The sequence below is a fragment of the Prunus dulcis genome, chromosome 1 (genome assembly GCF_902201215.1).
Source record: "Prunus dulcis chromosome 1, ALMONDv2, whole genome shotgun sequence".
Classification (NCBI taxonomy): domain Eukaryota; kingdom Viridiplantae; phylum Streptophyta; class Magnoliopsida; order Rosales; family Rosaceae; genus Prunus; species Prunus dulcis.
The window spans coordinates 32,064,590-32,091,171 of NC_047650.1; the positions used below are offsets into that span (position 1 = coordinate 32,064,590).

A 26,582-nucleotide genomic window follows, 5' to 3' on the forward strand; every position below is an offset into this window, starting at 1 on the left:
TATATATATATATATATATTTTTTTATTATTTTTTTTTTTTATTATTTTTTTATTTTTTGATACCTTGTACCATTGAAAACATTGATGGAGACGGCACATAATCTACATTTTTCTTTATGGTGCTGCCATCAAATAGTTTCACATTGCTGTGAGATTTCCTGACAAGCAACATCCTAACTGCTTCATATTAAGATTGGTGGATTTAAAAGGTACCACCCTCCGATTTCTCGAATTATTCATAAAACTAGCAGGCAAGATAGATACATGATCATCCACCAATGATAAGTTTGCCTTGCCGCTCAAGCTCATAAAGCATGGCAAGTGCTGCAGAATCTTCTGAACTTTTTTTATCAGGTCTAGCATCTCCTGTGCATTCAATGTCGCCGAAGTTGGGTATGTGCAACGTTATCTTTGAGACAAAACTGCTAAAATGCGCACTTGAGCCTTCACCAAAGTCAATTGGAGTCCTACGGGAAGAAAGACAATTGTGAGGCCGGAGAGAAAAAAACACAAAACAAATACACCAGTTTTTTTAGTACCTTGATTTAGTTTCTGATGATTCAAAGTCGGGCCTTTTCCACTGTTGTTTCTTGCACAGCTCATAAAAAGATGTTCGAGGTCCTCCTTTCTTCATGTTGATTGATTTAATAACTGCATGCAAGCACCCGCGACATAATTAAAAAATAATGCTTGATAATAACACAGGGTAAGCCAGCTCCCACCCTAATAAATAATCAGAACAAATAGATGGTGCAAACCTGGTGCAGTATCGTTGGGACTAGAGGTTTTCGATTCATTGACTGACCGAAAAACTCCAATTCTCTCAGTTGTCCTTTTCTTTTTATAGATTACTCGCTCTGAAGAATCTTCAACATTTACTTGGCTGCAAACGTTATAGTTGATGTCTAGGAGAGAAGAATCACCTACTCCTTCAGAGCCCAATTTTCTCTTCTTGGAACACCAGGAGTATGAAATATCTCTTTTCTGTTGCATAACAAAATAGTACAGCATTAGAAATAACAAAATAAAAAAATTGGTGACTCAGAGATGCAAAAAAAAAAACATCTGGCAAACTGTACTCATTAACGATCAATTCAGGACCTTGAACCTTGGACCAGGACAGAACCCAAGACAAAAAATCTGGACCCCAGACCTCTTGGACCCTAGAACCCAAGAAACTTGGACCCAGACCAGAACAACGAGCTCAAATCTGATTCTAAGCTTGATCCAATTTGCAATCAAACAATAGAGTCAAGTTCACTCTTTATTGATTCCATTCCATTCTCATTCCTGCAACCAAATACTAACTAAAAGAGTAGGATACGGACATTTAGAGAACCAACAGACCTCAAGTTCCTTCAGTAAACGTCGAGCTGCTTCCCCTTTTGCAGCTTTTTTAGTCCGATCGCACCCCTCTCCAATCAATAGAACATCTTTCAGCTGTACAGTAAGCTTCGCATGAACTGTTTCACCTTTCTTTGTACACGTTTCTTTTATAAAGTACCCGAGTGAGTCACATAATTCAATCAGTTCACGCAGTGGAGGCAGCTCAAGCTTGTCAGGGGTCACAATTGGAGATAATAATGGTTTAAATATTCTCCACACTTCATCAAGATTAAGTTCGGTATCAATTAGTATTGCCCCTGCAATACTTTCCACCATGTCTCCAAGAGCCTGCAGAGAAACTATTCATGATAACAAAACAGTAATATAATAGTAACAACAATATTCACAATGATAAAATAATGATGATAATTACAACAAAAATATTATCAGGTATGATACTTGGGAAAGGGTGGATTTTATTCTGGAAAGCTTCTCCTTATAGAAGAGGTGGCCTGCCAATAGTAATAATAGGGATGGTGGGAGTACAGAGCTAAGGGGAAGTTCAACAGTCAAAGAACCTACAGAACTGCTATTGTGTGAAAAGATATCTTTTAATAGCAACAAACAAATGATTTACTTAAATGAGAAATGCCTAAAATACATGAGAAGTACACATTAGAACCCCCAAAGAGCTTCAAATAGAAAGCAGAACGAACCAAATAAAGATAAAAGCATAACTGCCTAAAGCAAGCAGACTTCAATCTTTTACAAAAACTTGAAAACAAAACATCAAAGCAAACCCTGTCAAAGCATTGAAAAGAAAGAGCATTTAACAATCAGCAAGAACTTACCTTAGGACCTTTTGTGCCTCGAAGTGTGGTACCATTGTCAGGTTCAGAAAGAGACTTCACATATTCTGTTATTTGGCTTAGAAGTAACCCAGAGGAATGTTGTAGATGCTGCTGAAGGTTTTGTCTAACAGCAACTTGGGCAAAATTTTCATTATTAACAGAAGCTGAACGTAAGTCAGTTAACTCGCCTGGATCAATATTTGTGTGGCTATCATAGAGATGCCTTGTGATAAGCAGGTCCAACACAGAATCCCCTAGAAATTCTAGTCTCTGTTGAAAAGTAAAGATGTTAAGAAAAGGAAGTATATGGAACTTTCACAGTTTATTCTATATTTGGCAATTTATTACTTGTAAGTGAAAAAAGTAATCTTTCACAGATTCATTTTTCGTAGCAAAAATTTTTTTGTCTCCAATTTCACAATAGATTTTCCCCGTTATTACTCTACAACCATCCTCTTTTGTTAAAATGGGAAAGAAAATAAAAAAGTGAAAATTTAAATAGTAAATCAAGGGCTCCACATATGACTGTCATCATTACCTCATAACAGCAGCCAACTCCTGATTCCTGCTCAGATGCATGTGTTATGGCCTCGTGTAAGAGACCCTTGGTAGAAAATTCATAATGAAGCTTTGACTCCAAAATTGCAATCTCATTAGATTTTGGGTTGTAAGAACGAAGAGATGCAGTAGTAATTGCTTCAGCAACCAGAGAGGGCTCATGTTCTGCATCAATATGGAACCACTTCATCAGATGAAGTGCAGCAGGCAATCCACCACTAACATAGTATGCTCCTATAAGGGCTTCAACACAATCAGAGATTGTTTTTGAACACATCCATCTATGACCCTTATCACAGGACTTTCCAACCACAACTTTGGGATCTTCAGTTTGGAATTTGCTATCTACTGGGACTTCTAAAGTATCTACTCCACAATTACAAGGAGCGGGTCGCAGAGAAATCTGTCCCGGAGCAACCCAACGACGTGGATCAAACGCACCATCACGTATATATCCCTATCAAAGAAGAAATGCAAAGTCATTCTGACATGAGCTTGAACATCAGTAACCGAGTAAATAAATGTAAACCATAGATAGCATATACTCGCAAATACCTGTAATTTGCGATTTATTCCCAATTTATGTAGGTTTGAGTTACAAATAGCCCACTGGCGCAAATTAGATAATTTTCCTTCATGTTTTTTGGGATATTTGAGAAAGAGGTGACAGCTCACAGCATACTTTAAAACTGAATCCCCAAGCAATTCCAAGCGCTCCATAGAAAAATCTTCATTGCATCTGAGTGTTGTAAGTGCTTCTAGAATCTAATAATGAAAACATTGGTCAAAATAATCATATAACTTTATTGGAAAGCAAAAAAGACAAATCACAAGTATGGCACACCAATGAGCTTGATATCTGAAAGCTGCTAGAATGACAATCGATATCTTCTCTAAGTTGGCTCGCTAGCATCAAGGATTCCAAACGGTGAATCAATGACGGCATTAAATAAAAGGACTTTAAAACGAATCTTTGGACACCAATACTGACTAGAAGCTCAGGTGGCATTTGAGCATACATGCGTTGCCTTTCAATACCACCACCACCTGCCCAGTTGAGAGAAAATATCAGCAACAAAACATAGAACGTGAGACGGTATTGCTAAATAGCTTTAACAGCATGTATCATATAGATTGATTGATATGATTTGCATTGACTAACTCTGCAATAAGTCAACCACCCATACCACACCTTTTTTGCACCTCTATTTACTGTTCAGCAGAATGTATGAAATAGATTTATTCATATCATTGCAACTACTACCTCTTCAACAAGTCAACCACCCAATCCCACCACCCACAAGGCCACAATTTCCCAACTATTCACTTCATAATAATACTAATTACTGAGTACCATTAGTGGCAAGAAACCATGGAAACAGCTGTCAATTTGAAGTGTTAATAACTAATGGGAGTTGAAGATGCAGGAATAAGATAGGATTGTATTCAAGTAATATAGCACTGTTAGGCCAATTTTCTATAAGCTCAAGCATTTAAATCAACAAACCTTCACCACTAAAGTTCACAAGAAGGTTGTGTGGATTGTGACTTTGCTTCAATCGCAACAGAGGCTGCCCCGGATACTGGAGCACAATCCCATACCTGAACAGAATTAGCATCATTATGAAAACTGTAGAGTACTACTTACAAAGCATCATACAGGGTATGAAATCACTTACTTATTGTTGAAGTACTCAGAAAATGTACTATATTTTGAGGGGACATTGTCTTTTTTTCCATCAAAAGGACTCTCAGCAGATGTGTTACTCAGAACCTCAGCAACGGAGTAAATTCTTCCAGTGTGGATAGCCACCACCACCATGTCTTTGAGATTTGCTACATTAACAGAACAATTAGCAAAGTGGATTATCTCTGCAATGTTGCATTTAATCTCAGATGAGACAGTTCTACTCGGCAAGAAATTACGTGTGTCACCATAACAATGATGACTTCCCAAAGATGAGTTTTTCTTCAAGAATTCTACTGCAGAAACACAAGAATTTATCCCTGTCCAATTTATTCTCCAAGTTCCATTACTTGAATCATTCAATGACTCAAGTGGAAGAAGCAAATACATGTATAATGGGCTCCACAGATTTCTTGTTTCTTTCTCAAGTAAAAATTCTCTCCGATTTCCAGCTGATTTGGTTCCATGAAACAATCTCCCAAACAATCCATTACAGAAAAATTCTTGAAAGCACATTGCTTTTGCCATCTGTTAAGAAATAATAGTTACAGTAAGTACTGACCCAGAAAAAGGAAGAAACTTTCGGTTAGAAAACTTTAGTTGTACCTGTTCCCCGTCCAAATGAACTTGCCCACAGGAAGAAACAGAAGACTTAACTGTCTTCGAAATCAGGTAAAGTTCCAATTCAATATTCCCCACATCATCAGCAAGCTTTGATTCAATCAGAAGAGTAAATCCAGAATAAAATTCGCTAACAATTTCACAGGAGAAGTCAAATTTATAAGCCTGAAAAACGGCACCATCAAGTTTTCCTCCCCAAGTTCCAGATAGTGTATGAATGCAAGTTGTACCATGTAATTCCTTCCTTTTAGTTGTTCCTTAAAGACCAAATATAGTTTTTGAATTAAAAAGAGGAAAAGAAGAAAAGAAAAGTAGAAACATAAACTGCCTAAGTACATAGCCCACACACAAAGGTGCCAAAACAAAACTCAAGATACAGTAAGACAAATAGATAAATCTGGTTTAAAATGTGAATATAGATGTGATAACGAAAACACTTTTACCAACCCTGTTTATATCATCCAGCAGTTCAATTGACGAGAAAATGATAACAAACATTAGCCAAAAAACAACTTATTTTCTACCTTTGCGCCACAACTAATGATACATCATCCTCTCATTAAGGATATTGCAACACACTTCCCATAACTTTACAGTATGAACAAGATTTTTGTAAATGGAGAACAAATAGCAAGTGGTCATTCATAAACATACATTACGTGAATGACTGGTTCATAAAAAGCAACTGAAATTCACATAGCATCACCATACAGAAAAAACATACCTGCGCCAGAAGCTGGATCTTTGCTTTTCACATCGAGATCATTTTCTGGAGGCTTGTCAATGGCCGGAAGAAGATGATCATTCAGGGCACCCATTTGATGTAACAGCTTACATGCTTCCAAGCATACAAGCTGCTTTGATAAAGAAGACTTCTTGCATACAGGACCAACTATTGTTTGGAAAGCCGCATGTGGAGGTAATGCAATTCTACACTCATAAGAGTCTCCAAGATATGAGTAGTGAAAAGTTGGCCTCGGAATGAAGTTCCTAAGTTACACAGTAATCAAATAAGGGTGCAGTTAGTAATGAAATTTTTTTTAAGCAGTAACTTCAAGAAGGACTGCTGAAGAGTTTACAGATGCATACTTATCCCCAGGTAGCATTTCACAATATTTTTGTACAAGACTGACACTAGAATCTGCTGTGACTGATGCTCCGGTGGCATCCACAGTATATGCATTTCTTTCCTCCGTAGTACATACTTTCAAAACGCATGTTTCAGGATCTCTATTTGTAGCTGAATCTGTCATCAAATATTCTCTCCTGACAATCTCATATAGTTGATCCCTTTGTTTCTGGTTTCCCCTGTACTTTATGTATAGTTAGAAAATCAATACACTCAAGAAAACACACAATAAGAATACCTACAGAAGAAAGCTTCAGTTCACTGGAGATTCACTATATACATCTGTTCATAATATGCTGATAAAGTGAAACAATAAAGAGATGACCTCACCTCTCCAGCATTGTAACGAATTGAGAGTTATTTTGCCGAGCCTGTCCCCTGGACTGGACATAACTACGGACTGTCTTTGGCAGGTCATAACGTACCACACAGGAGCAGTTCGGAAAATGAATTCCCTCCTCAACTACATCGGTAGTGAATAATAAATTGACCTATTCAGTAGGGGTTATCAATTGAGTATCAAGTTTTCACAAGTCAAAATTTCTCATCAGTCAATTCCTCTCCTACAATATGAAAGATCATATACCTCCCCAGAGCAGAATAATTCCAATGTCTCCTTTTGTATTTTCGGGGCCAGACCATCAACTGAGGTATTAGTTCCAGTAAAATAGGAAACCGTGAAATGACATAAAGAGGTAACTTTTTTCATGAATCTGCCAATCACTTTAGCTGTGATAATCCTATCAACAAGTATAAGGCACAGTTCTTCCCTAGATCCTCTGCAACCAAAAATTATGGATGATAAATCAACTTTGCAATGATAAGAATAAGATTTTACCAATGAAGTTATTATCTTACCCAAATGAATGAAAAAGTTGAACAAGTTCATTTAATTTCGGAGATATGTAGCCCAAATTTACCGCCTTCAAATAATCAAACCCAAAATCCAAAAAAATTTCACCACCTGAAAAGATAAAATAATATGGCCAAAATATTATCTAAAACAGAATTGAAGTTGTTGGCATCATCAAGTCAATATGGCTACAGAAACTGTGTCAGGAAAATAATGGCATTGTTCATCTATTCTCAAGAATCTCAACCATTAAACACTATCAGAAACGAGCATAATGTTATTAATTGAACAGATAACACAAACAAACACAAAAATTATGTTAAGAACAAGATTGGTGATGAATAGGCATTTTCTTTTGTCAATAGTTTACATATCATGATCTTATGCCAACCAAAAGTCAGAAAATTACAGCAAAAGCCAGCCAGGTGATTAAGATAGAAACCAAGAGACAGACATGAGAGATAGACGGAAGATAGAGAATATGAGAGAGAGAGAGAGAGAGAGAGAGAGAGAGAGAGAGAGAGAGTTACAGACTTTCAGTACATTATAGCATACTCTTGATGAGCATATAATTTTGAATATATAAGATAAGATCTATGTGCTCTAACAGTGGCTAAAGAATGAAGAAAGAAAGCTAAAGAATGGCATACCATGCAGAAACGATTCCCTTATTATACCAAGCACTTCCTCAAGAAAATATCTGCACTGAGAAGAGCTTTCTCTATAAAGTTCATACTCCTCTTTGCAAGGAGCATTATCTAGACAGACCTTGACAGCCTACAAGAGAATTAAGGTTATGTATACTCATTATCAGAACCAGAAGGAAAGACCATAAAGAAATTAGAATCGGATGAGACCAAAATGGCCTTTCTCCTGTATTCCCATCTGAAGTTATATCTCAGTATATTGCTATATAGGAGAAATTACAAGTGTACTTAAACCAGAGTCATAAATGAAAAGTATCAGGCCTGAATAATGGGTCAAAGCATGTGTATCAGAAGTAACAATTCAGTGTGATCCAAAGCAACAAAAAAAAAAAGTCCTCAGTAAGTCTCACCATGTGTGCAAATCAGACCTGCTTGAATTTGTATAAAGTGAAAACAAAAAACAAAACAAAAACAAAAAACAAAAAAACAAAAAAAACAAAAAAACAAGTCCAAGGGTGACAACGGAACATTTCTCTGACTTCCCTAGAACAAACAACTTTCACTCAGTGGGTTACACTTATAATCATACCTCATAAGTACATATGAGACCAAGGTTGTCAAGGCAATACAAGATATTTGCGTAGTCATCAGACAATCGTTTCCGCAGTGTCTTCATTGTATCATCCATGTCTTTGAAATTACTTTCTACTGATTCTTGCAACTTTGACAATGAAGCATCAATCTGTCCATGCATTGAAAGCTTTATTAGTATCCACACAAGTTTACCACACGTAAGCAGGCTAATAATGAATGATAAATTTTTCAACATACACATACTTATATATGCATATAAATCAGGAATACCTTGGCCCACGAGGCTTCCATCTTTGCTTTTAAATCCGAACTCGGAAACCATGCTTGGTCATAAAATATACAAGTTTCTTTTGCAGATGGGACATACAGTTCCTTCTCTTTTCTGTCCTCCATAGTATAAAGCTGTGTAAACAAATTTCAAGATATTAAACATAAGGAGCCGATCCATGTACAGTAATCTTACTGAAATATTTCTCTATACCTGGGAATCTAAAGTGCTTTCAAGTTCTGATATCTGGCCCACACAATCTGATGAAGATGAGACACCTAACGGTCCATGTTGTATTTAAATATGCACATAGTAAGATTTATAATAGCAGTAGGTTTGGACTCAACAATGGACAGTAAGAAAACGATCCACTACATATCACCTTTTCTGATAACAGGTGATGCCGTCATCCCAAAAATCTTTGGCTTGTCGGTAGACTTGTAATAAAATTCCTTCACCACAACAGACAATAGTTATCAAGATGACCCTTGACTATAAGAGAAATAACGGAGACAATACATAACATACAAAAATGAAATTAACCTTCATTATCTTTGCATATGGATGCTTTCCAGTAGCTAGATGGCACTCATCAATAATCATCAAGCATACCGCTTCCAAGCTCAAGAATGCCTTTTTCAAGGCATCCAAAAGAATCTGGGGTGTCATTACTAGCACCTACAAGATAAAATAAAAAAGGATATGCATTAACTTAATAGCATCTACAAAACATTGAGAATACTATTTTTTTTACAAGGATTCTAACATGACTGTTTGCATGCGATGCAAAAATGTAAGTCTTTGATAATGCTATTTTTAACAAGGAACCCTGCTAATTGTTTTCTTCATATTCTAATAAGGTTCTCGCTCTGCTAGAAATCAAATAAATGAAGCATCAACAGTGGGTAAAACAAGTGAAAACTCAATAATCATTTAGAAAGGCTACCAACGATGTTGGAATGTAATCCTGCAGCTGCTTTCCTTGAAGCTGAAGTCACCAAGCTCTATTACTATCATTTATGTTTATTTCATTTGAGATGTAATTAGAACCATTGGATCATAGTCCAGGTGGATTCTCTAGCTTAGTTTTGGGATGACAAGTGTAAACACCTCATAGGGTGACAGCTGCAATTCTGTTAGAGAAGAATCTCTTCTCCCTACTCACTACCGAGTACACTATGTAAGCAAATAGAGTGTGAAAGAATACAGAAGTCATTTTTCATTCTTCTCATCCTTCTCTTCCTTTCTAAAACATTGCTCATTTTCTCTAAAATTTACAAACAACCATAGAATTCTAACAAACGAAAGGACCAGAAAAAAGGAATTGTGGCAAGCTGGATCTACCTGACTTCTGAAGGAAAACTCAAGTTTGTTTCCAAAAGGAGTGGTGATAATACCGCTTATAGCCTCAAACAGAAGCATGAACTGATACCCTCATTAAACAAATCATCACAGTTATTGCTCAACTTTAAAAGAAGGAAACTTACATCATGCTCATTTGTTTCCTTTTCCCAGCACTCCATAGTCCATGAATCAACCCCCTTAGCTCCGTAATACTCTTCCACTTTAAAGTTTGTGTTTACTTTAACGACCTCAAATTGCTGCACACACAAAAACCATTTAATTTCAACAATTTGTGAGACTATCAATTAGCCACATTGCATAATTGCTCCTAGGAGAACTATAAATTAAAAATAAAAATAAAAAGGATTTAAAGAAAAACTGAGGAATGCCCACACAAATATTCTTAGGAATTTTTATTATAAATAAGGTAGAATGATGATGAGTCATGAATGGTAAAATTTTGAGGAAGCAAAATAACAAAAAAGGAAATATATATATATATATATATATATAAGGAACAAATTTACTAAATTAGAAAAAGAATACCTGATGAACTAAATGAACAGTTGGAGCCAAAAATACAATCAATTTTTTGGCACCACTTGAGCTTGACTTGATAGCTTGACCAATGTCACTGATGAGCATCGCAGCTACCATATCCTTCCCAGAACCTGTCTCCACCACTGCTATGGTGTTCCTCCTCTTCGCAACCTCATAAACATTTGCCTCATACCTAAAAACACAGACACTTAAATTATTCACACCCAATAAATCCACATTGTCAAAAAAAAATCTTCAAATATACCCCCAAAAAAAAAAAAATCATTAAAGATATATAGATAGAGAGAGACCCGCTGGGGTTGAAGTCATTGGAAATCGGGGATGATTGTTGATCCTGATCAGCGACATGATCAAGCGGTTCAGAGACCATGTCGCCGAAGCTCCGTTTCAGAGGATTCTGGCCTTTCCTCTGGCGAATACGCGTTGCAGATTGTGAAAGCGAGAAGCGAATGAAGAGGAGAAGACGAATGTGAAGAGCACAAGAAGCGTGAACCCTATCGCTGGATCTTCGCCAGTTGAAAGAGAGAGAGTGGAAGCAACGGTCTTTCTTTTTTCTCAGAAAAAGCCTCAGAGGAGACGGTGACGCTGAGAGCCTGACAGAGCTTAGTAAGTAGTAGCGCAGTTATTTATTGTGTGGGTTTCTAAAGCCCGCCAGCGGTAACGTAGCGTGAGACCACCTCCCAATCACGTTGTGCGGGCTTTGCCTAGAAGACGTCGTTCCTCAAGTTAGCGGAGTCACACCCGCGCTTTAGTTGACAATACGGCTTTCTGTTTACCAACAAAAACCGCTTTCCGAAGGGGAATTAAAATCGTGGAAACAATAAGCCTAACAAGTAAATAAATAAAACGTCTTTAAAAAATAATACTAGGGCAACAAAGTAATATTGTATATTGTAATAAGGGCATGTAACTTAAGTAATTAAGAGTATATATTTTTATAATTGGAATTCTAAGTTTGATTTCCCCAATATTATTCTGATCCTTTGGACCACAGGAGTTCAAGAGATTTGTGGTCACTCACCGTTGGATGTAAATTCAACGGTTCACTCAATCTTGCACTCTTTTTAAGAAACTTTTTTGAACTATTAGATTAATATCCAACGGTGGATGACCACAATTTCTTGGACTCATGTAGTCCAAGAGATCAGGACTGTACAAAACGATATTCTAAATTAACCAATATAAACTGAAAACAAAATTCACTAGGAATAAATACAAAAGTAATTTGTTTTTATATTGGTTGAAATTTGTAAATGATATTTATAACCCAATGCTATTGCAAGGAATTGAAAAATGTCCCCAATAATCACCACAAGAGCAGCTTCCATCCCTGAAACGATGGAAGCGATTTGCATCTCTCAAGACAATTTCTCGTTGAAAAACCTTTGATATGTATTTGACTGCATTATGGCAATCTCCACGAACTCTAAGGTTTTTAATCACCCGAATGGTGGCAGATGAAGGAGTGCTTATCAGTCCATAAGCTATGGCTAGCTTCGCACTGTGGTACTAGAGAGCACGCTCTTTCTACTCTTCTTCAATATCAACCAGTGGAAACCCTGTATCCGGGACGTACCCTTCTTCGCCGATCTGTTTCATCAAGTCCTCCACCTTGTCATATATCTGATCAGCTTGTGGATGGGATTTATCGTCTACCACGAACAAATGTACCTTGTTCTTTACATTTATCCAGCTGAAACCTGGTTCTTTCTTTACCTTCTGCCTCTTCATCATTGTTCTAGCATCACTCACAACATCCCACTGGTTGGCAGCAGCATAGATGTTGGATAAAAGAACGTAGGCGGTTGAGTCAGATGGCTCCATGGCCAAGAGCTGTGCTGCTACTCGTTTTCCGGTTTCTGTGTCCCCTTTAATCCTGCAAGCACCAAGCAGGGCTCCGTACATTGAAGCAGAAGCTTCAAAGGGCATTGATGCTATCAGCTTTTCTGCCTCTTGAACACGCCCTGCACGGCCAAGGGCATCCACTAGGCAAGAGTAATGCTCAATCTCAGGTTCAACGCCGTAATCCTTTTGCATTGAAGAAAAATGCTCATAAGCTTCAGAAACTAAACCAGAATGGCTACATGCCGAAAGGACTCCAATGAAAGTAACTCTATCAGGCTCAACGTTCTTAGATTTCATGACTCTGAAAAGATTTAGTGCTTCTTCAGCATTTCCATGCTGAGCTAAACCCACCAACATGGCATTCCACAGGGCAATGTTCCTAACATCCATCCTTCTGAATAAACAATACGCATCTTCTATGTTACCACACTTAGCATACATGTCAACAAGTGATGTCGCAACAAAAGGGTCCAAGGAACAATCCAACTTTATGACATCTGCATGTATCTGTTTCCCTTGTTCCAATGCTGTCAGACAAGAGCTGGCTTTGACAAGGGTAGCTAAGGTATACTCATCAGGCTGAACTCCCGACTGCCTCATCTGATGGTATATATAAAGAGAGCGCCCTTCATCTCCATTTTCTACGCAGCCTGAGATCATAGTTGTCCATGCAACATCATCAGGTGCAGGGATGCCATTGAAAATTCCGTGTGCACTTCGCATGTCTCCACATTTAATATACATATCTAGAATACCGCTATTAACAAAGAGATCTGAAGAAAACCCTGTTTTTATGGCATGAGCATGAATTTGCTTCCCTGGATTCAAAGCTACCAGGCTACTGGTTGCCTTAGCCACAGTCGCCAAAGTAATTTCATCTGCCCTCTGTCCACTTTCATGCATTATCCTCATAAGTTTCAATGCTTTGTGACTGTCATTACTCATTATGTACCCAAACATCATTGCATTCCAAGATGCCAGGTTGAATTTAAGTTTGTTTTCAAAAAGGATCTCCGCCTCCTCCATCTTTCCAGTTCTAGAATAAACATCAATAAGAGCCGTTGAAACAAAACGGTCAGCGACAATACCAGATTTTATAGCATGAACATGAATCTGTTTACTGACATACAACCCTCCTTCAAGTGAGGAGCAAGCCCTTAAAACACTTGCGGTAGTAAATTGATCAGGTCTTAGACCATCACGTAATATGCCTATAAATAAAATCACCGACTCCTCTCCTAATCCACTTTGCACACAACATGATATCATTGAGTTCCAACTAATTAAGTCCACTTCTTTCATGTTATTGAACACTTTTCTCGCATAATAAACAGAACGAGCCTTTGAATACACGTTGATAAGGCTATTTGCAACAGAAACAACAGAATCAAACCCTGATCTCAAAGCAGCACTGTGAATCTGTTTCCCCAACTCCAAACCACTTACACCTGCAACTGCAGATAGAATAACAACTAATGTCACACTGTCAAACTCTACTTTCGATCTAACCGTATTTCTAAAACAGTCTATAGCAGCCCAATTTTCACCAGCTTGAACATAATCGGACAATTTCTTGTTCCACAAATATATGTCTGACTTAGTAACTTCGTAACTGAACAATTTAATATCATCGTAACGAAACAATTTCACTGCATATGCTTGAACCTGCTCCATGTTCCTCTTGCCTTCATAAAAATCAAATTTGGCAATCCCACTAAGAACAGAACGCACACTGACATCATCAGGACGTAATCCACTCAGGTGAAACGCAGAGAAGAGAGAAAGTCCTTCTTTCTCAAGACCAATCTCCATATAGGCCTTGAGCATTGTATTCCACAACACCACATCCCTTTCCTCCATCCCATCAAACAATGCACGAGCCTCTTTAATCCGTCCAAGTTTGGAATATATATTCATAAGTGCACCAGAAACAAACACATCCCATTCCAATCCGATTTTAACAGCATAACCATGAACAGCCTCCGAAGCCCATACATTCCCTGAGAGCAAGCACAGCTTTAAAACCGGCGCCAAAGTGAGTCTACTGGTAAAAACGACAGACTCGCGAAGACTGCGGAAAAGGGTAAGACCCTCTTGAACATTGTCAACATCAGAGCCCGCTGCTTGCGCATAGGCTGCTAGAATGGAGTTCCAGGTGACAAGGTCCCGGCCGGGCGTTTTATCGAACAGGCGGCGTGCGCACGGAAGCGACCTGCATTTGGAGTACATGGTAATGAGGTTGTTGGTCAAAAAATGATCGGGGTCGTTGCCGGAGGTTATGATAAGCGCATGCACACGCTTGCCGAGCTGCAAATCCATGGTGGTAATTGCGGTGCGGATGACGGAGAACCATTGAGAAGAGGAAGAAGATGAGGACGAAGATGGTGAGATATGAGTAGACTTAGAGATGGGATAGGAGAGAGATGAGAAGTTGAAGAGAGGGAAAAGAGTTCGTGAGTATGAAGTGTTGTTGGTAGAGAGGAAAATGGATTTGGGTCGGAGGTTGGCTTGCAACTGCATTATTATTTCTTGGGTGCATTGTCTGTTTTTCCCTCCAAAACTCAAGATTCTGGTACTTGTACTTCGGGTTCGGAACACATAATGACCGGTTTCAGCCTGAGTTTAAAATCTCAAGTATTTATTTCATTTTAGGAGGCATGTTGTGCTTGGTTAAATTTTTCAAGCTGTACAAATTGCCCGGGATCAGATTCAACCTTGAAAATGTTGGAAAGATTTGGCCAGTTGGCCGGGAGGAGTCACACTCCTCGTTGCATTCGACTTCAAGCTCCCTCTCCTCACAGATTAGACTACTTTAGACCATTGCTTCTTGATTGTTAATTGTAACATGATTCATAAAGTTGGTTGAGTTGAACAATAAGCCAAAAAAAGTAAGAATTGGACAAGAGGGTGTCCAGTTAACTGTGTTATAGTATAGTCTGCCTGATCAAGATCATAGCTAAGAGATCTCTAAAACATGAAGTTACATCTGATTGGCTCAGGGTGTAATTGGCAAGGTGAATTGTTCTATCATGTAATTCAATTCTATCAGTTACATCTGAGAATCAAAAAAGGAATTTAAAAAGAAATAAAATTTAAGGTACAAAATTAACAAAAAAAGAAAAGAAAAAAAGTTGCAAGACAACTTCTAATGAAGGATCATTTTTGGCTACTGAAATGTAATCCCTCGGTCAACTGGTCGAACTTAACGATACACTTGTTCCCTTTTCTCTTTTGGGTGTTTTTTCCTCTAACTTCCCAATACTTCTCTTCTTTTTTTTTCCTTTTTTCAGACTTGGACTAAACTTGATTTCTTCCCATATACAGGTACAAGAATGGCTATGATGACTAAGCCTTCACGGACTGTGCTGTGTTAAAAACCTCATATACCTCACACTGTCATCTTCCTGGCTCAGTATAACAGAATTCGAAGCAGCCCTGGCTGTGGCTCAGTGTAGTCAAGGCCTTCTTCTTCAAGAAGGTATCGCTGTACAGCAACGGGGAGCCTTGCCGGTGTGCGAGAACCCCTGGTGTGGTGGCCGGTTCCAACACAAATATAAACCAGAAGACCCGGGTCTCCTGCTCTGGCAGTGCTCCTCAACACGCTCAGCTCATGCTTCAGGACATGAAGGGCTTCACTTACGTGCAGCCCGTGCAGGTCTATCATCCTCTCTTGTGCTCTCCCATTGCCCTGCATCTCTTGAGCAACTGGATTCCTGTGTTTTTAGAAAGAGTAGAGACAAGAAGAAAGGCAACAAATAAGTTATCAAAGAAAGAAAACAAAAACATGAAAACTAAGGTTATCGGGGGCAAATGCCAAAATTAGTCAGCAGTGTTGACTCTGTTATCAAACTCATGCTCTGTATGAGTAAGTAGCACTCTGTTCAACATACGTTGTCTCAGAAATGCCCAGAACAGGAGGCAGCAGCAATGGTTATCTAGAAGCATTCTCAGATCAAATCTCTCTAAGTTCAAAAGATGCTAATCAGTCAAATTAGCTTCATTTATTCCCTTCAAGATAAAATGGATTTCTGGTAGGCAGAGGAGGAAAAGAAAATCCAATCTTATCATTGCATAATAAAATCAACTTATCATGAGTCTCTGTGCGTTTGTCAGAGAGAGAGAGAATTTCAAGCAACACGGGGGAAAATCAAAATTTCTTAGTGGAACAGACAAATGCCTTTCCAAAAGACATAACACACAAATGCCTTTCCAAAAGACAACATGAAGCCATCCCCTTGGAAGATGAAGAGAAGTATGACTCAAAAATGGTAAAACAAGATTCCAAAAATACTTGGGGACAACAAACCTCTGACGATATATAGATTCTTGAGCTTTTCCATGAGCTTCCTTCATATGCATGTTGTGCAGCTGTCCTTTAACGCTCAGCTCCTTCGCCAGAGCCTTGTTTCCAATAAGGTATGCTTGCCGTGCCTGTTTTTAAAGAGAAACAAATAGGGTAAATTTGATTTTACAGCCACCTTAGATGGAAAATTAGTGGTGAGGATTGGAGCGAACCCACAAGTCGTTATGTGGCTCAGCATTCAGCACGCCGTTATAGCAATATTATGTTGGAAAAACACTCCTACAAATACCTATTGGTTAAAATCACGCACGTTTCAAACCAATGGAATGTGCACACCCGCCATGTGCCACTGCAGTTCGTTTCCTTGACGATTTATATTCCTTTTCATTGTTAACATCAAAACTAGGCCACACAGCATTGCTGGTCAACTCGATAGAGTCAATCATGCTTGAAAATTAAATCTACCGAGATGTCCACATGCTTCACCAACTCAACTTTTAGTCAATTTTTAGGATTTACTGTTGACATAAAGTAAGAAATATATTGAAAAAAGGGCTGACGTTTAACAGAAAGACCACTTCACAAACTTGAGGACTAACCTGCTCAAAATATGCATTACGTAGGCGTGCATGGTCACGAGCTTCATCCCGCACATCAGAATACATATTTGCTGTCATCTCAACAATATTAAAGAATAAATAAATCGAGAAGGCATGCCCAAATTGATTGGACATAAACAGAAATAATTTGGTTGACTAAGGAACATTACCAACAGCATCTCCAGTTTCAAGCCAAACGGGAGCAGTCCGAGCTGAACCACGATTCTGCGACCTGTCACTGTAGATGCCTCTTCCATGCCCAGTATTGTAAGTGCTAGGCAATTGGGAACGTCTGCTTGAGCCAATAGCGGCTTCGGGAGAACCATTTCTCTCAAACTTCCATCCACCAGAATCCTGCGCCGCCAATTTCCTGACAGCTGAAGCAAAATCTATTGCACCTCTAGATGGAATGGATGAGCTAGACTTGAAAAAAAGCATGTTGTCCTTGTCAGAAGATCGATAAGGATTGCCACTTTGCTGGAGATCATCATCTCCATATTTTGGATGACTATGCTGACCATCTGTTGGTGTAAGTGCAGGGAAGTCCATTGAACTAAGATCGGGAGAAGACACAGTCTTTGAGTTCAGATTCTCATTAAAACCACCATCAACTTGAAGCTACAACCAAAACAAATATGTACCATCACACACCTCAATTCACAGTAATGAAACTGATATTTATTTATTTTTATAAATAAATAAATTAAGCATACCTCCAACTGAGTCAACATCTCAATAGTCAGGTTTAAGTCACAACCATTGGCAAAGTAAACTTCGGCAAGGCTCTGAGCAGAAAATCCAGGGAACTGTGAAGCCAAAAACTCAGCTGGGTTAATATCAGTATCGTCGACAACTGCATGCTCACTGAACATATCATTCATGAACCCCTGTCTAGAAAATCCATCATATGGAGACCCCTCCTGACCATTGCTAATAAGCTGATTACTGTTCACAATTTGCTTATCCCAAGGCTTAGGTGACATATGCAAGAAACTGGAGGAGGACAGATCATCCCCAAAGGGGGGTGCAGAAGCTCTTAACTTTTCAGAAAAGTTATTACCATTAATATGTGACTCGTTTAATAAGTATCCACTGCCTGTAGAGGCAGGAAACTGTGTTGCTTCACCATCATCATGTAAGGACAAACCTGCCAAAGAGAGATTCCCAAGGCCTTGTGACTCAACTTCTCCCATGACCTTAAAGTCAGGAGTAATATCATCAGGGAGCTGGTGACGCCAATATTGGTGGGCCTCTTCATCGGAATTATTTGATGCAGAAGACTCTGTTCGATCTAGTACTGCTTTTCCAAATGTTCCAGTGGAAGAAAACTTTGTTGCAGCCTGACCTGTACTGGTGCTTCCAGATGACGGAGATCTGAGGGAAAAAGGAACGAACTCTGCTGCATTTGGATTCAAGGCAGTTGCCTTGTTTGCAGTGCTTAGTTTTGTGTCATTAGTAAAGGTTCCTTTCTTGGACAAGCTCATTATTTACTAAGATGGAAATAACTAGACCAGCTTTGAATGAAAGAAGAACTTGTTTTTCATTAAGCTTCAACCAAACCCTGCAAAACAGTTCATGGAGTGCTATAATTAGTCCATTGACCAAAAACCTCCATTCACGACTAACCCACTCACAATTCAGTGTGTCCATCCAATCAGTGCAAAATGATTTCTAGCTATAAACCAACGGAAAATAATAGAAAAAACGGAAAACAAAATATACATTTTTTATAATTAAAAAAAAAGTATTAAAATCATACATATATTCATCACTTTTATAGACACAAACTAAAATAATTCGTTCACTATTGAAATTAGCTAAAACGTAATAATTTTAGTGGATTCTGTATAAGTCAAAAATGGTGCGTGAAATAAAAGATGATAAGCTTATTGCATTTGTAGGTGCAAATTATGCATAAAAAATAGACAAACGACAAAGCTGTTGACAAACAAAGACTCAATTCTGTCAGTAGGATAAAGCTTCAAACGAAAAAGCTTAAACCCCAAAATTCAATTTCACATACTGATTAAAATAACAAAAAGATAAAGATTCATTTTCAAACAAAAGTAAACAAGATAACACAAAATAAAATCTCCCACTTAAATTATATTCAAAGCTCATTAAATTAAGACCTGATTTGAACACCAACCACCCATTTCCACAACAAAATCTTGATAAAATCGAGGATTAAAAAACAAACAATAAAGAAAAACCAACTCGAAGTACACACCAAAACCAAATCCCCAATTAGCTAAGCAATCGAATTCAATAGATCTCAATAAATTCAACGTCAATAATCACAAAGTTTAAAAAATTCAAAACAACCCAGAAATGAAGACAACAAAGCAAAGAATAAAGCTGCAAAATTTAACAGAGGAAGTGAAAGATCCGATTGAATGAAGTAGCAAGGGTGTACCTTTTCGTATCAAATCGAAGGGATCCATCGGCTGAAATTAGCAGAGCTTAAAAGAAAGGACAAGGTAAAGGAAGAAGAAGATAATCGACGATTGGGGCTTTTGTATTAAGCTCAGAGAGTTGTATCTCCAGTATTATCTTGAGCTTTCAGGGCTCTCTATATCTCGTCTCTCTTTCTTCTCTCTCTGGTCTGTGTGTGTTGTGTGTGTTTTTGTTCGAAACCCTCAGCCTAATACGAGCACCACAAAAACAAAAATGTAAAAGACAACCCAACCCCTTCGCCACTCGATTTGACCCCTCTCTCTCCTCTCTCTCCTCTCTCCTCTCTTCTCTCTCCTCTCTCCCCTCTCCTCTCTATCTATCTCTGTCCAAATTCTACGCATTTTATTTAATTAATTAATATATTTTTAATATAAAGATTTATTTGACGTAATAGGGATTCGGGGAGGATGAGCACAACTTTTTTAGCTGAATATTTTAATATCGATTTATTTATGATTACCGTCATGTTTGGGAAAATGGGTTGGGATCCAAGTATTTTTCTATTTTATTACAACATCAAAACCGATCTTATAAATTTATAAAGTCCAATAAATACATGCAATAATCAAAATACCAAATTTTCCACCAACCCCTTGTTATCTGCTTGTCAATTTTATGTTTTCTATATTTTTTTAGTCCAATAAATAGAGAAAAACAAATGAAAAAACATTATGAAGGGAATTTTCGATATGGGTTACTTGATTAATTAAACCATTGCTGAATAAATAAATGAGAACTAACACACATTTTTAACCAAAAGGATAACCACAAATCAATGTCTCCCTTCCTTTGATGTCCTATTTTAGACATATTTAATTTACTAGTGAAACTTGTGTATATCTTTATTGTCCACATCAAATAATACTGAGTTATTTACACTAATATTTTCATAAATTTTTGGTGTTTTTACAAAATCTCTTGAAATTTTAATAATAATATTTGACTATTTTTATATCTTACAAATTATCCCTCAAAGTTTAACTTTTGGATATTACATAGGATTTAGCAGAGTAAATACGCAATATATATATATATAAGCTGTATACATTTTTTCTTTTTTCTTTTCTGGGTCAGGTATAAAATTAATTACTATCCACATGAAATTAATAGTGGGGGAACTTGTGTCACTTTTAATTACCGAAAGTACATGCAAATAATAAGAAGGGACAAGTGCAAACAAACCCAAATACATCCATAAATAAAGCAATGAATAACTCATTTGCTTTACCCAAATGCTTTATTTAATTGTTGGTGCGGATCTTTTAATTAGCTTCTTTTTCTTTTTTAGAAATAAAATTATCTATTTATGGGATTTACATAAGAATATTGGAAAGCTTTGGAATATTCCAACACATCTAATTCTAATTCCACGATAAATTATCTTGGGCCTTACCCTTACGTGTCATGTTGTTGGACCTGGACCATTTGGAGCAAACAAAATTAAATGATAGTCAAAATGGTTTCAGAGACGGAGCTCTCAATTTCCCCACTGCCAAATATTATTATGTCACAAGCGTCCCACAGTCCACTCAATCTAACTAGCATTTATTCTCTCGCTCTTGGAACATGGATAGAAAAAAAATGCTTCATTTGCCTGTGAAAACTTTGGATGGGCCGATCAACAATGGATCATACTAAATATGTTGTCAAATCTTGTCCAAAAAAGAATATTTCAAGTTTAATGAAATGAACGTTTGATGCACACGGCTTATAGGTAGGTTCATGTCTATTTTGACTAGACATGAAAAAAAAAATTATTTATGTATTTATGTATATGAATAGAAAGTGCAACGGTTCACAACATGTACGTTCCTCTTTCATAATTACTTTAACACGTGAAACAATCACATACTTGAAACTTAAAATGTCCCGTTATTTTGGGATTAGAGCATCTCCAACAGCCCCTTCAACAACTTTGAAATGTTAAAATAGGGGAGCCACATCACCAAAACTTCCTCCAAACTTGTCAAACTAAGTCATTAAAGTTGCAACCCCTTTCTCTCTTTTAAGGACTAACAAGTTGACCTTTGCTATTCAAAACATTTCATTTTGCTTTGGAACAACAAAACCTACATTGAAAATTATAAAAACCTACAATTTTTCTTTTCAAATAATAAATACATAGACTTTCTTCACATTTTTCATTTTTTTTTCTGTTCATAATATTGCATTAATTAAATAGATATTTAGTCATATACTCATTCTTATCACTAATAATATAAATCAACCCTACACCATTTAAATTCTATAAACAAACCTAAAAAATGACAGCTTGCCCTATTAACTCTAATTTTGATTATTAAATTACTTTGATGTCTTATTGAGCTTTTTGAAATTTTTATGAGGTTTTGGAGTTGGGAGGCAACGAGGACATTGGAATAGGGTTGGTTTGTGGCGGTGGTGCGTGACTCAAAAACACTATCTTTATCATTTGGGTTCTCGTGGAAAATTTCAGTCCAGTGGGTATGAAAAAGGAAAAATTGGAAAGAAAGGAGAAAGACGATGCGTCCCAAAAAAGCAGAAGCAACATTGGTTTCTTTCACAATATACCCATACCATAACCCAAAAAATCATCTTCCCTTTCGGTGGAAGAATAGATACTGAATATTTATACCGGAACGAACGGTTATCTTGATTCATTAGAAATCGGACAGGTAAGGAAATTTCTTGTTGAGTTACATACACTTGTAGATGCGTCCATGAACCAAACGTAAGCAACATTGATTTCTTTCACAATATATACCCATACCATAACCCCAAAAAGAAAATTTATAACTTTTATTTACCTATGAAAAAATAACTTCATGTTAGTGGTGGCGGAAGCTCATAGTCTATCAATCTATCAACCAGGCTTCAAATTCACTAAGTCGTCCGACTATGGTAATGGTGGAGCCAGAGCACCCTGGTTGTCATAAGGAGCTGGAGCTTGAGGATGCGCCACATGTGGATGAAGAGTAGGATGAAAATGAGGAAACTGCATGGCAGATAGAGGAAACTTCTAAACACCATGGAGGTCCGTCCATGGAGTTGGTGGAAGAGGAAGAGCGGGAAGGGAGTGAATTGTATACTTTGATTGTTTGACTACAATGCCCCATGTGTAAACCCTTCCCCATTTTAGTGGACTGAAAATTTTCTTAGAATCTTTTGAAGTCAAAATTTTAGAACATGAGTTTTTTTTAATTTTGCTCGTCTATAAAATTCTTTATGTATTTTCTGTTAGAGCTATATGTCTTAACCGTGTTATTTTAACTGATGCAACCTTCTCCATCAACCTTACATGAGGTATTTCATTGCACGTTTGACTACATAAATAGACTCTTCGTAATGGTTCGACCTCGAAAGCTATTATACATGGCTATTGGTGGTGAGTGTCGGGAATGGGAACTGAAATTTCCTCTTGTACAAGCAAATGCCATTGTATGCCATTTTTGTAATAATTGTCGTAAATAATTGATAGATGGTATTGCCACAGGGCAAAAATGAATCAAAGCCCGGCCCAGTCCATAGTTATCCAAATCTATGGACAGGCCGGCCAACTCGTTTGTTTGATGGGTATGGTCTAAGTTAAGGGTTTAAAATCCATGCCTAGTCCAAGATCCGATCTATTTAGGCCCATTATGATCCAACCTAGCTCGCTAAGCCCACCCAAATCCGCAAAATTATAAATAAGTTCTATTTAATATTCTATAAATATTTCAGGTATTTTAATATGTATTATATTAATTTATTTATTAATAATGTTTAATATGTTATCTTTATAATACATTTAAATATAATGATTAGTATGTGAAAACATTTGGGGACAAGTTACAAACAGCCACTCACTTGTGCCATTTGAACTTGAATACAATTAGAATTTGAATGTTATATGAAATGAATGCTAAGAGGAATTGGTCGACAAAAATAAAAGTAAAATGAATAAATTGACAATAAAGAACAAAATAATGACTATATATATATATATGATGGGCTTAATCTAGTCTAGTGTAGTCCAGTCTAATCTAATCTATCGAGGTCATAGGGACATAATTTTTTGTTTTCCCGTTGAGAATTTAGGCACTGAAGAAAACATTCAAGATGTTAGATCATGATGTTAATATACAAGAGTTTTTGGGTACAAGGTTTGCGTACTTGCATACTGGCTTAAGAAAATTTGGCCAAAAATTTGTAATTACATTTAATGTGTTTTTATTTTATTTTTGTTTCAGTTCTCAAACAATCGAGGGAAGCGTACAAACTCATGTTTCCAGTGTGATTTTTCATCATTCAAGATTCGATCACCAGTGAAGAACAATTCAGTAAAGTATCCCTCTTCTTCCAGTAGGAGCCAAACAAATAGGCCATTACGAAAACCTAGAAAGAAAGAAAAAAACAATGATGCAATCGGGTCGTTACGTTACCTAAAGCCCAAATTCTCTTTCTCCTTATTTTGCTCTCCCCTCCTTTGTTTGTTTCTGATCAATTCCTGCCCAGAACTTGAAGAAAGGGAAAATGTCGACCTGCAATCGTGGTAATAGAGCGGTAGATGGAAAAGGGTGTTTGGGACGAGGTCCCTCAGTTGTAGGGTTTGTGGCATGCGAGCTTCAGCTGGAAGCTCCTCCAATTGCGTTAAAAGGCATGGAAAGCCTAAAGGTAATTTAATCTTAATTTTCCATCCTAGGGTTCAAAATATGAACTTGGTACTGTATTTCCACCTTGGATTCTAGCTCTTGTGAAAATGTAGCTTATAGAGGAGTTGTGTTAGAATAAGGAGCTTTTTAGGGGGTGGCTGGATTTATTACTTTTGTAATAAGCACATCTGGAAAGTTGAAATGCAAATTGCTCAGTAGCTAGATACATGGCTTCTTCATGCAACTGCTAATATTTACATTACTTAGTTGTTCCATAGTCAATGTATACTTATTTTTCACACTCATGTATTCTTCTAAATTCTGTATTGTTATTGTTGCTAAGGACTAGAAAGTACAGGAGGTGTTTTTGGTCTTCTCTCAACATGAATTTTACAACATAAATAATCAACTCATTTAAGTTCCAGTGCGATTATTAAGGGCCGTTTGGTATATTATTTAAATTCAATTTTATAAACTCAAAAACAAATTTTAAGTCGAAAGCCACAAAAATCTGTTTGGTAACTCGTGGTGCCTTTCTTTCATCAGCTGCCACCTCCAAATGAGTAGTACTAGCTACCTAAGCTGCTAAGCTATAAGCTATTCACTAAAAATCTTGATGCCTACAAGGAACATAACAACAAAATGCAAATGTAGACATCATTGATGTAAATTTAACAACTAGACATAATTGAAGAAGTAGATATGCCCTATCTTGCTGCTAAGGGCCAAATATGTAACATATATTATTATAGGAAGATTACAAGTGATAAACAAATGAAGTCTTCGCTTAGATTAAGAAAGACTAGTACATATGAATACGAGTATAACCAAAATTAAGGCTATATCAAGTAAAAAAAGAAAATTGAACAAAAAGAAGGAAGAAGAATACGCAAAGCCTAATTAATAGATTGAGTTTCCAGAAGAGATCCGACTTCCAATTAATTAATAGATTCGAGATTCTTTAAAGGAAAAGTTTAAAATTTGTAACTCGACGCAGCGTAATTTCCAAGAAATTATTGGGTTGGTCAGGGACTGCCTCCAATGACATCAACTTCTAACTAATTAAACATATTGAAAGTTAAAAACAGCGATTTAAATTGACGAAGATGAGTGCACCAACAAGATGGGAGAAAGTGGCAACAGTTCAAATTGAATCTTTACCATTTGGAATTTTACCAACAAGATGCGTACGTATCCTAACAGATTTTGTATTTTGTATTTTTTTAAGTTCAATAAAACTGTAGTTTCCCAGAAAAAGTGCAGAGAAACTTGTTTGAAAATTGAAACTTAGCTAAAAGAAATAAAAACTTAGCTAAAAGAAAAAAGGGAAACAAAATCACAGCGGTCCCAAACAAGGCAATGATTAGGGATTTGGGAAATCCAAATTTCATAAGAACACGAAAATTCCATGTTTGGACTTCAAAATAGCTCTATATAAGAGCAGCCAAAAAACTTATTTCATTACCAAAAAAAAAAAAACCAAAGAGAAAGAAATCAAGTTCAGAGATAATCGTGCCATTGATACAGAGACTCTTTGTTTCCCTCAAAGTTTTTTTTTTCCTCTCTCTCGAATTTTTTGCTATGGAGGCGTCGCAGCCAGGGAGTCCAAGCGCAGCTCAATCAGCGGTGGAAGAGGAGTTGGTGAAGTGCTACTGCTGCGGGTTGACAGAGGAATGCACGCCGGAGTACATAGCTACAGTGAAGGAGAGGCAACAGGGCCGTTGGATTTGCGGACTTTGTGCGGAGGCGATCAAGGAAGAGAACTCGAGGTCGCATAGGGGCCTCAGCGAGGAGGAGGCGATGAAACGGCACGCCAGTTTTCGTGAGGAGTTTCGGTTGTCGAGCCCTCCGGAGAAGTCTGCTGAGGAATTGATATCGGCGATGAAGAAGCTTTTGCGACGGACTTTGAACTCCCCAAAAAAAGAGGGGTTGGGTTGCCAACCCGCTCTTTCGAGGTCGAAGAGCTCCTTTGCACCGGTGGTGAAAGGAAGTAGTTGATTCAGAAAAATTAATAATGATCGGTAGTAGTAGCTAGAAGATAGTGGTGGTAAGTTTAGTGGAAATTGGGTTTAACTAATTCAATTAGGTTTTTTAAAACTTTTTTTAATTAGTTTTGATTAGCTAATTTTTGATCAATGCAGTGGGGGCTAATTCTCTTATTTGACATTGTGATTGAGGGGATGGTTGGTTGAAGACTACGTTTTGTTCATTGACATCAATCTAAATGTACAAGTTCTTTCTTCTTATAATAGTTATTTTGATTTGAAGTTTTGTTTACAATACATGCTTGTGTTGTGTTTCTTGGCATATTTTTCTCTTAATCGGGTT

At 37.3% G+C, this 26,582-nt stretch overlaps 3 protein-coding genes across 5 annotated transcripts; 1 reads left to right on the plus strand and 2 right to left on the minus strand.

Moving 5' to 3' along the window:
* Positions 1-86: 86 nt before the first annotated feature.
* On the minus strand, positions 87-11,074 carry LOC117613699 (endoribonuclease Dicer homolog 3a). Of its 3 annotated transcripts, XM_034342281.1 has the most exons (26): positions 10,731-11,047; positions 10,426-10,612; positions 10,023-10,136; positions 9,079-9,213; positions 8,918-8,987; positions 8,749-8,813; positions 8,538-8,669; positions 8,263-8,415; positions 7,677-7,803; positions 7,032-7,137; positions 6,760-6,952; positions 6,504-6,664; positions 6,134-6,352; positions 5,769-6,034; positions 5,030-5,301; positions 4,663-4,951; positions 4,416-4,572; positions 4,244-4,338; positions 3,581-3,783; positions 3,292-3,501; positions 2,717-3,193; positions 2,179-2,448; positions 1,349-1,675; positions 760-985; positions 541-652; positions 87-468 (listed from the first exon to the last, which is right to left on the minus strand). In XM_034342281.1, exons 1-26 carry the CDS (start codon positions 10,808-10,810, stop codon positions 270-272), a joined length of 4,845 nt encoding a protein of 1,614 aa, XP_034198172.1. In that variant the 5' UTR covers positions 10,811-11,047; the 3' UTR covers positions 87-269. The 3 variants fall into 3 exon arrangements, with proteins under 3 accessions (XP_034198172.1, XP_034198167.1, XP_034198177.1); XM_034342276.1 differs by having other exon boundaries at positions 4,416-4,951; XM_034342286.1 differs by lacking the exons at positions 87-468; positions 541-652 and having other exon boundaries at positions 876-985; positions 1,330-1,675; positions 4,416-4,951; positions 10,731-11,074.
* A 611-nt stretch (positions 11,075-11,685) lies between these two features.
* LOC117618239 (pentatricopeptide repeat-containing protein At4g33170-like) lies at positions 11,686-19,940 on the minus strand. The gene is given in 8 exon segments (XM_034347841.1): positions 11,686-14,901; positions 15,270-15,340; positions 15,700-15,998; positions 16,592-16,716; positions 17,188-17,258; positions 17,358-17,805; positions 17,901-18,748; positions 19,604-19,940. Coding segments are annotated over 7 exon segments (4,986 nt in total). The 5' UTR covers positions 18,672-18,748; positions 19,604-19,940; the 3' UTR covers positions 11,686-11,700.
* Positions 19,941-25,835: 5,895 nt separating this feature from the next.
* LOC117618246 lies at positions 25,836-26,252 on the plus strand. Its single transcript, XM_034347848.1, has one exon. It carries the CDS (start codon positions 25,836-25,838, stop codon positions 26,250-26,252), a length of 417 nt encoding a protein of 138 aa, XP_034203739.1.
* Positions 26,253-26,582: the final 330 nt, after the last annotated feature.

What these genes read in the sequence shown, in the direction of transcription:
- LOC117613699 (XM_034342276.1), bottom strand. Translation starts at nt 10,810, where the DNA reads ATGGTCTCTGAACCGCTTGATCATGTCGCTGATCAGGATCAACAATCA. An exon ending in AAGGGAATCGTTTCTGCATG is followed by an intron (nt 7,138 to 7,676) that starts GTATGCCATTCT and finishes TTATCTTTTCAG; the next exon opens with GTGGTGAAATTTTTTTGGAT. An exon ending in TTCGTTACAATGCTGGAGAG is followed by an intron (nt 6,353 to 6,503) that starts GTGAGGTCATCT and finishes CATAAAGTACAG; the next exon opens with GGGAAACCAGAAACAAAGGG.
- LOC117618246 (XM_034347848.1), top strand. Translation starts at nt 25,836, where the DNA reads ATGGAGGCGTCGCAGCCAGGGAGTCCAAGCGCAGCTCAATCAGCGGTG.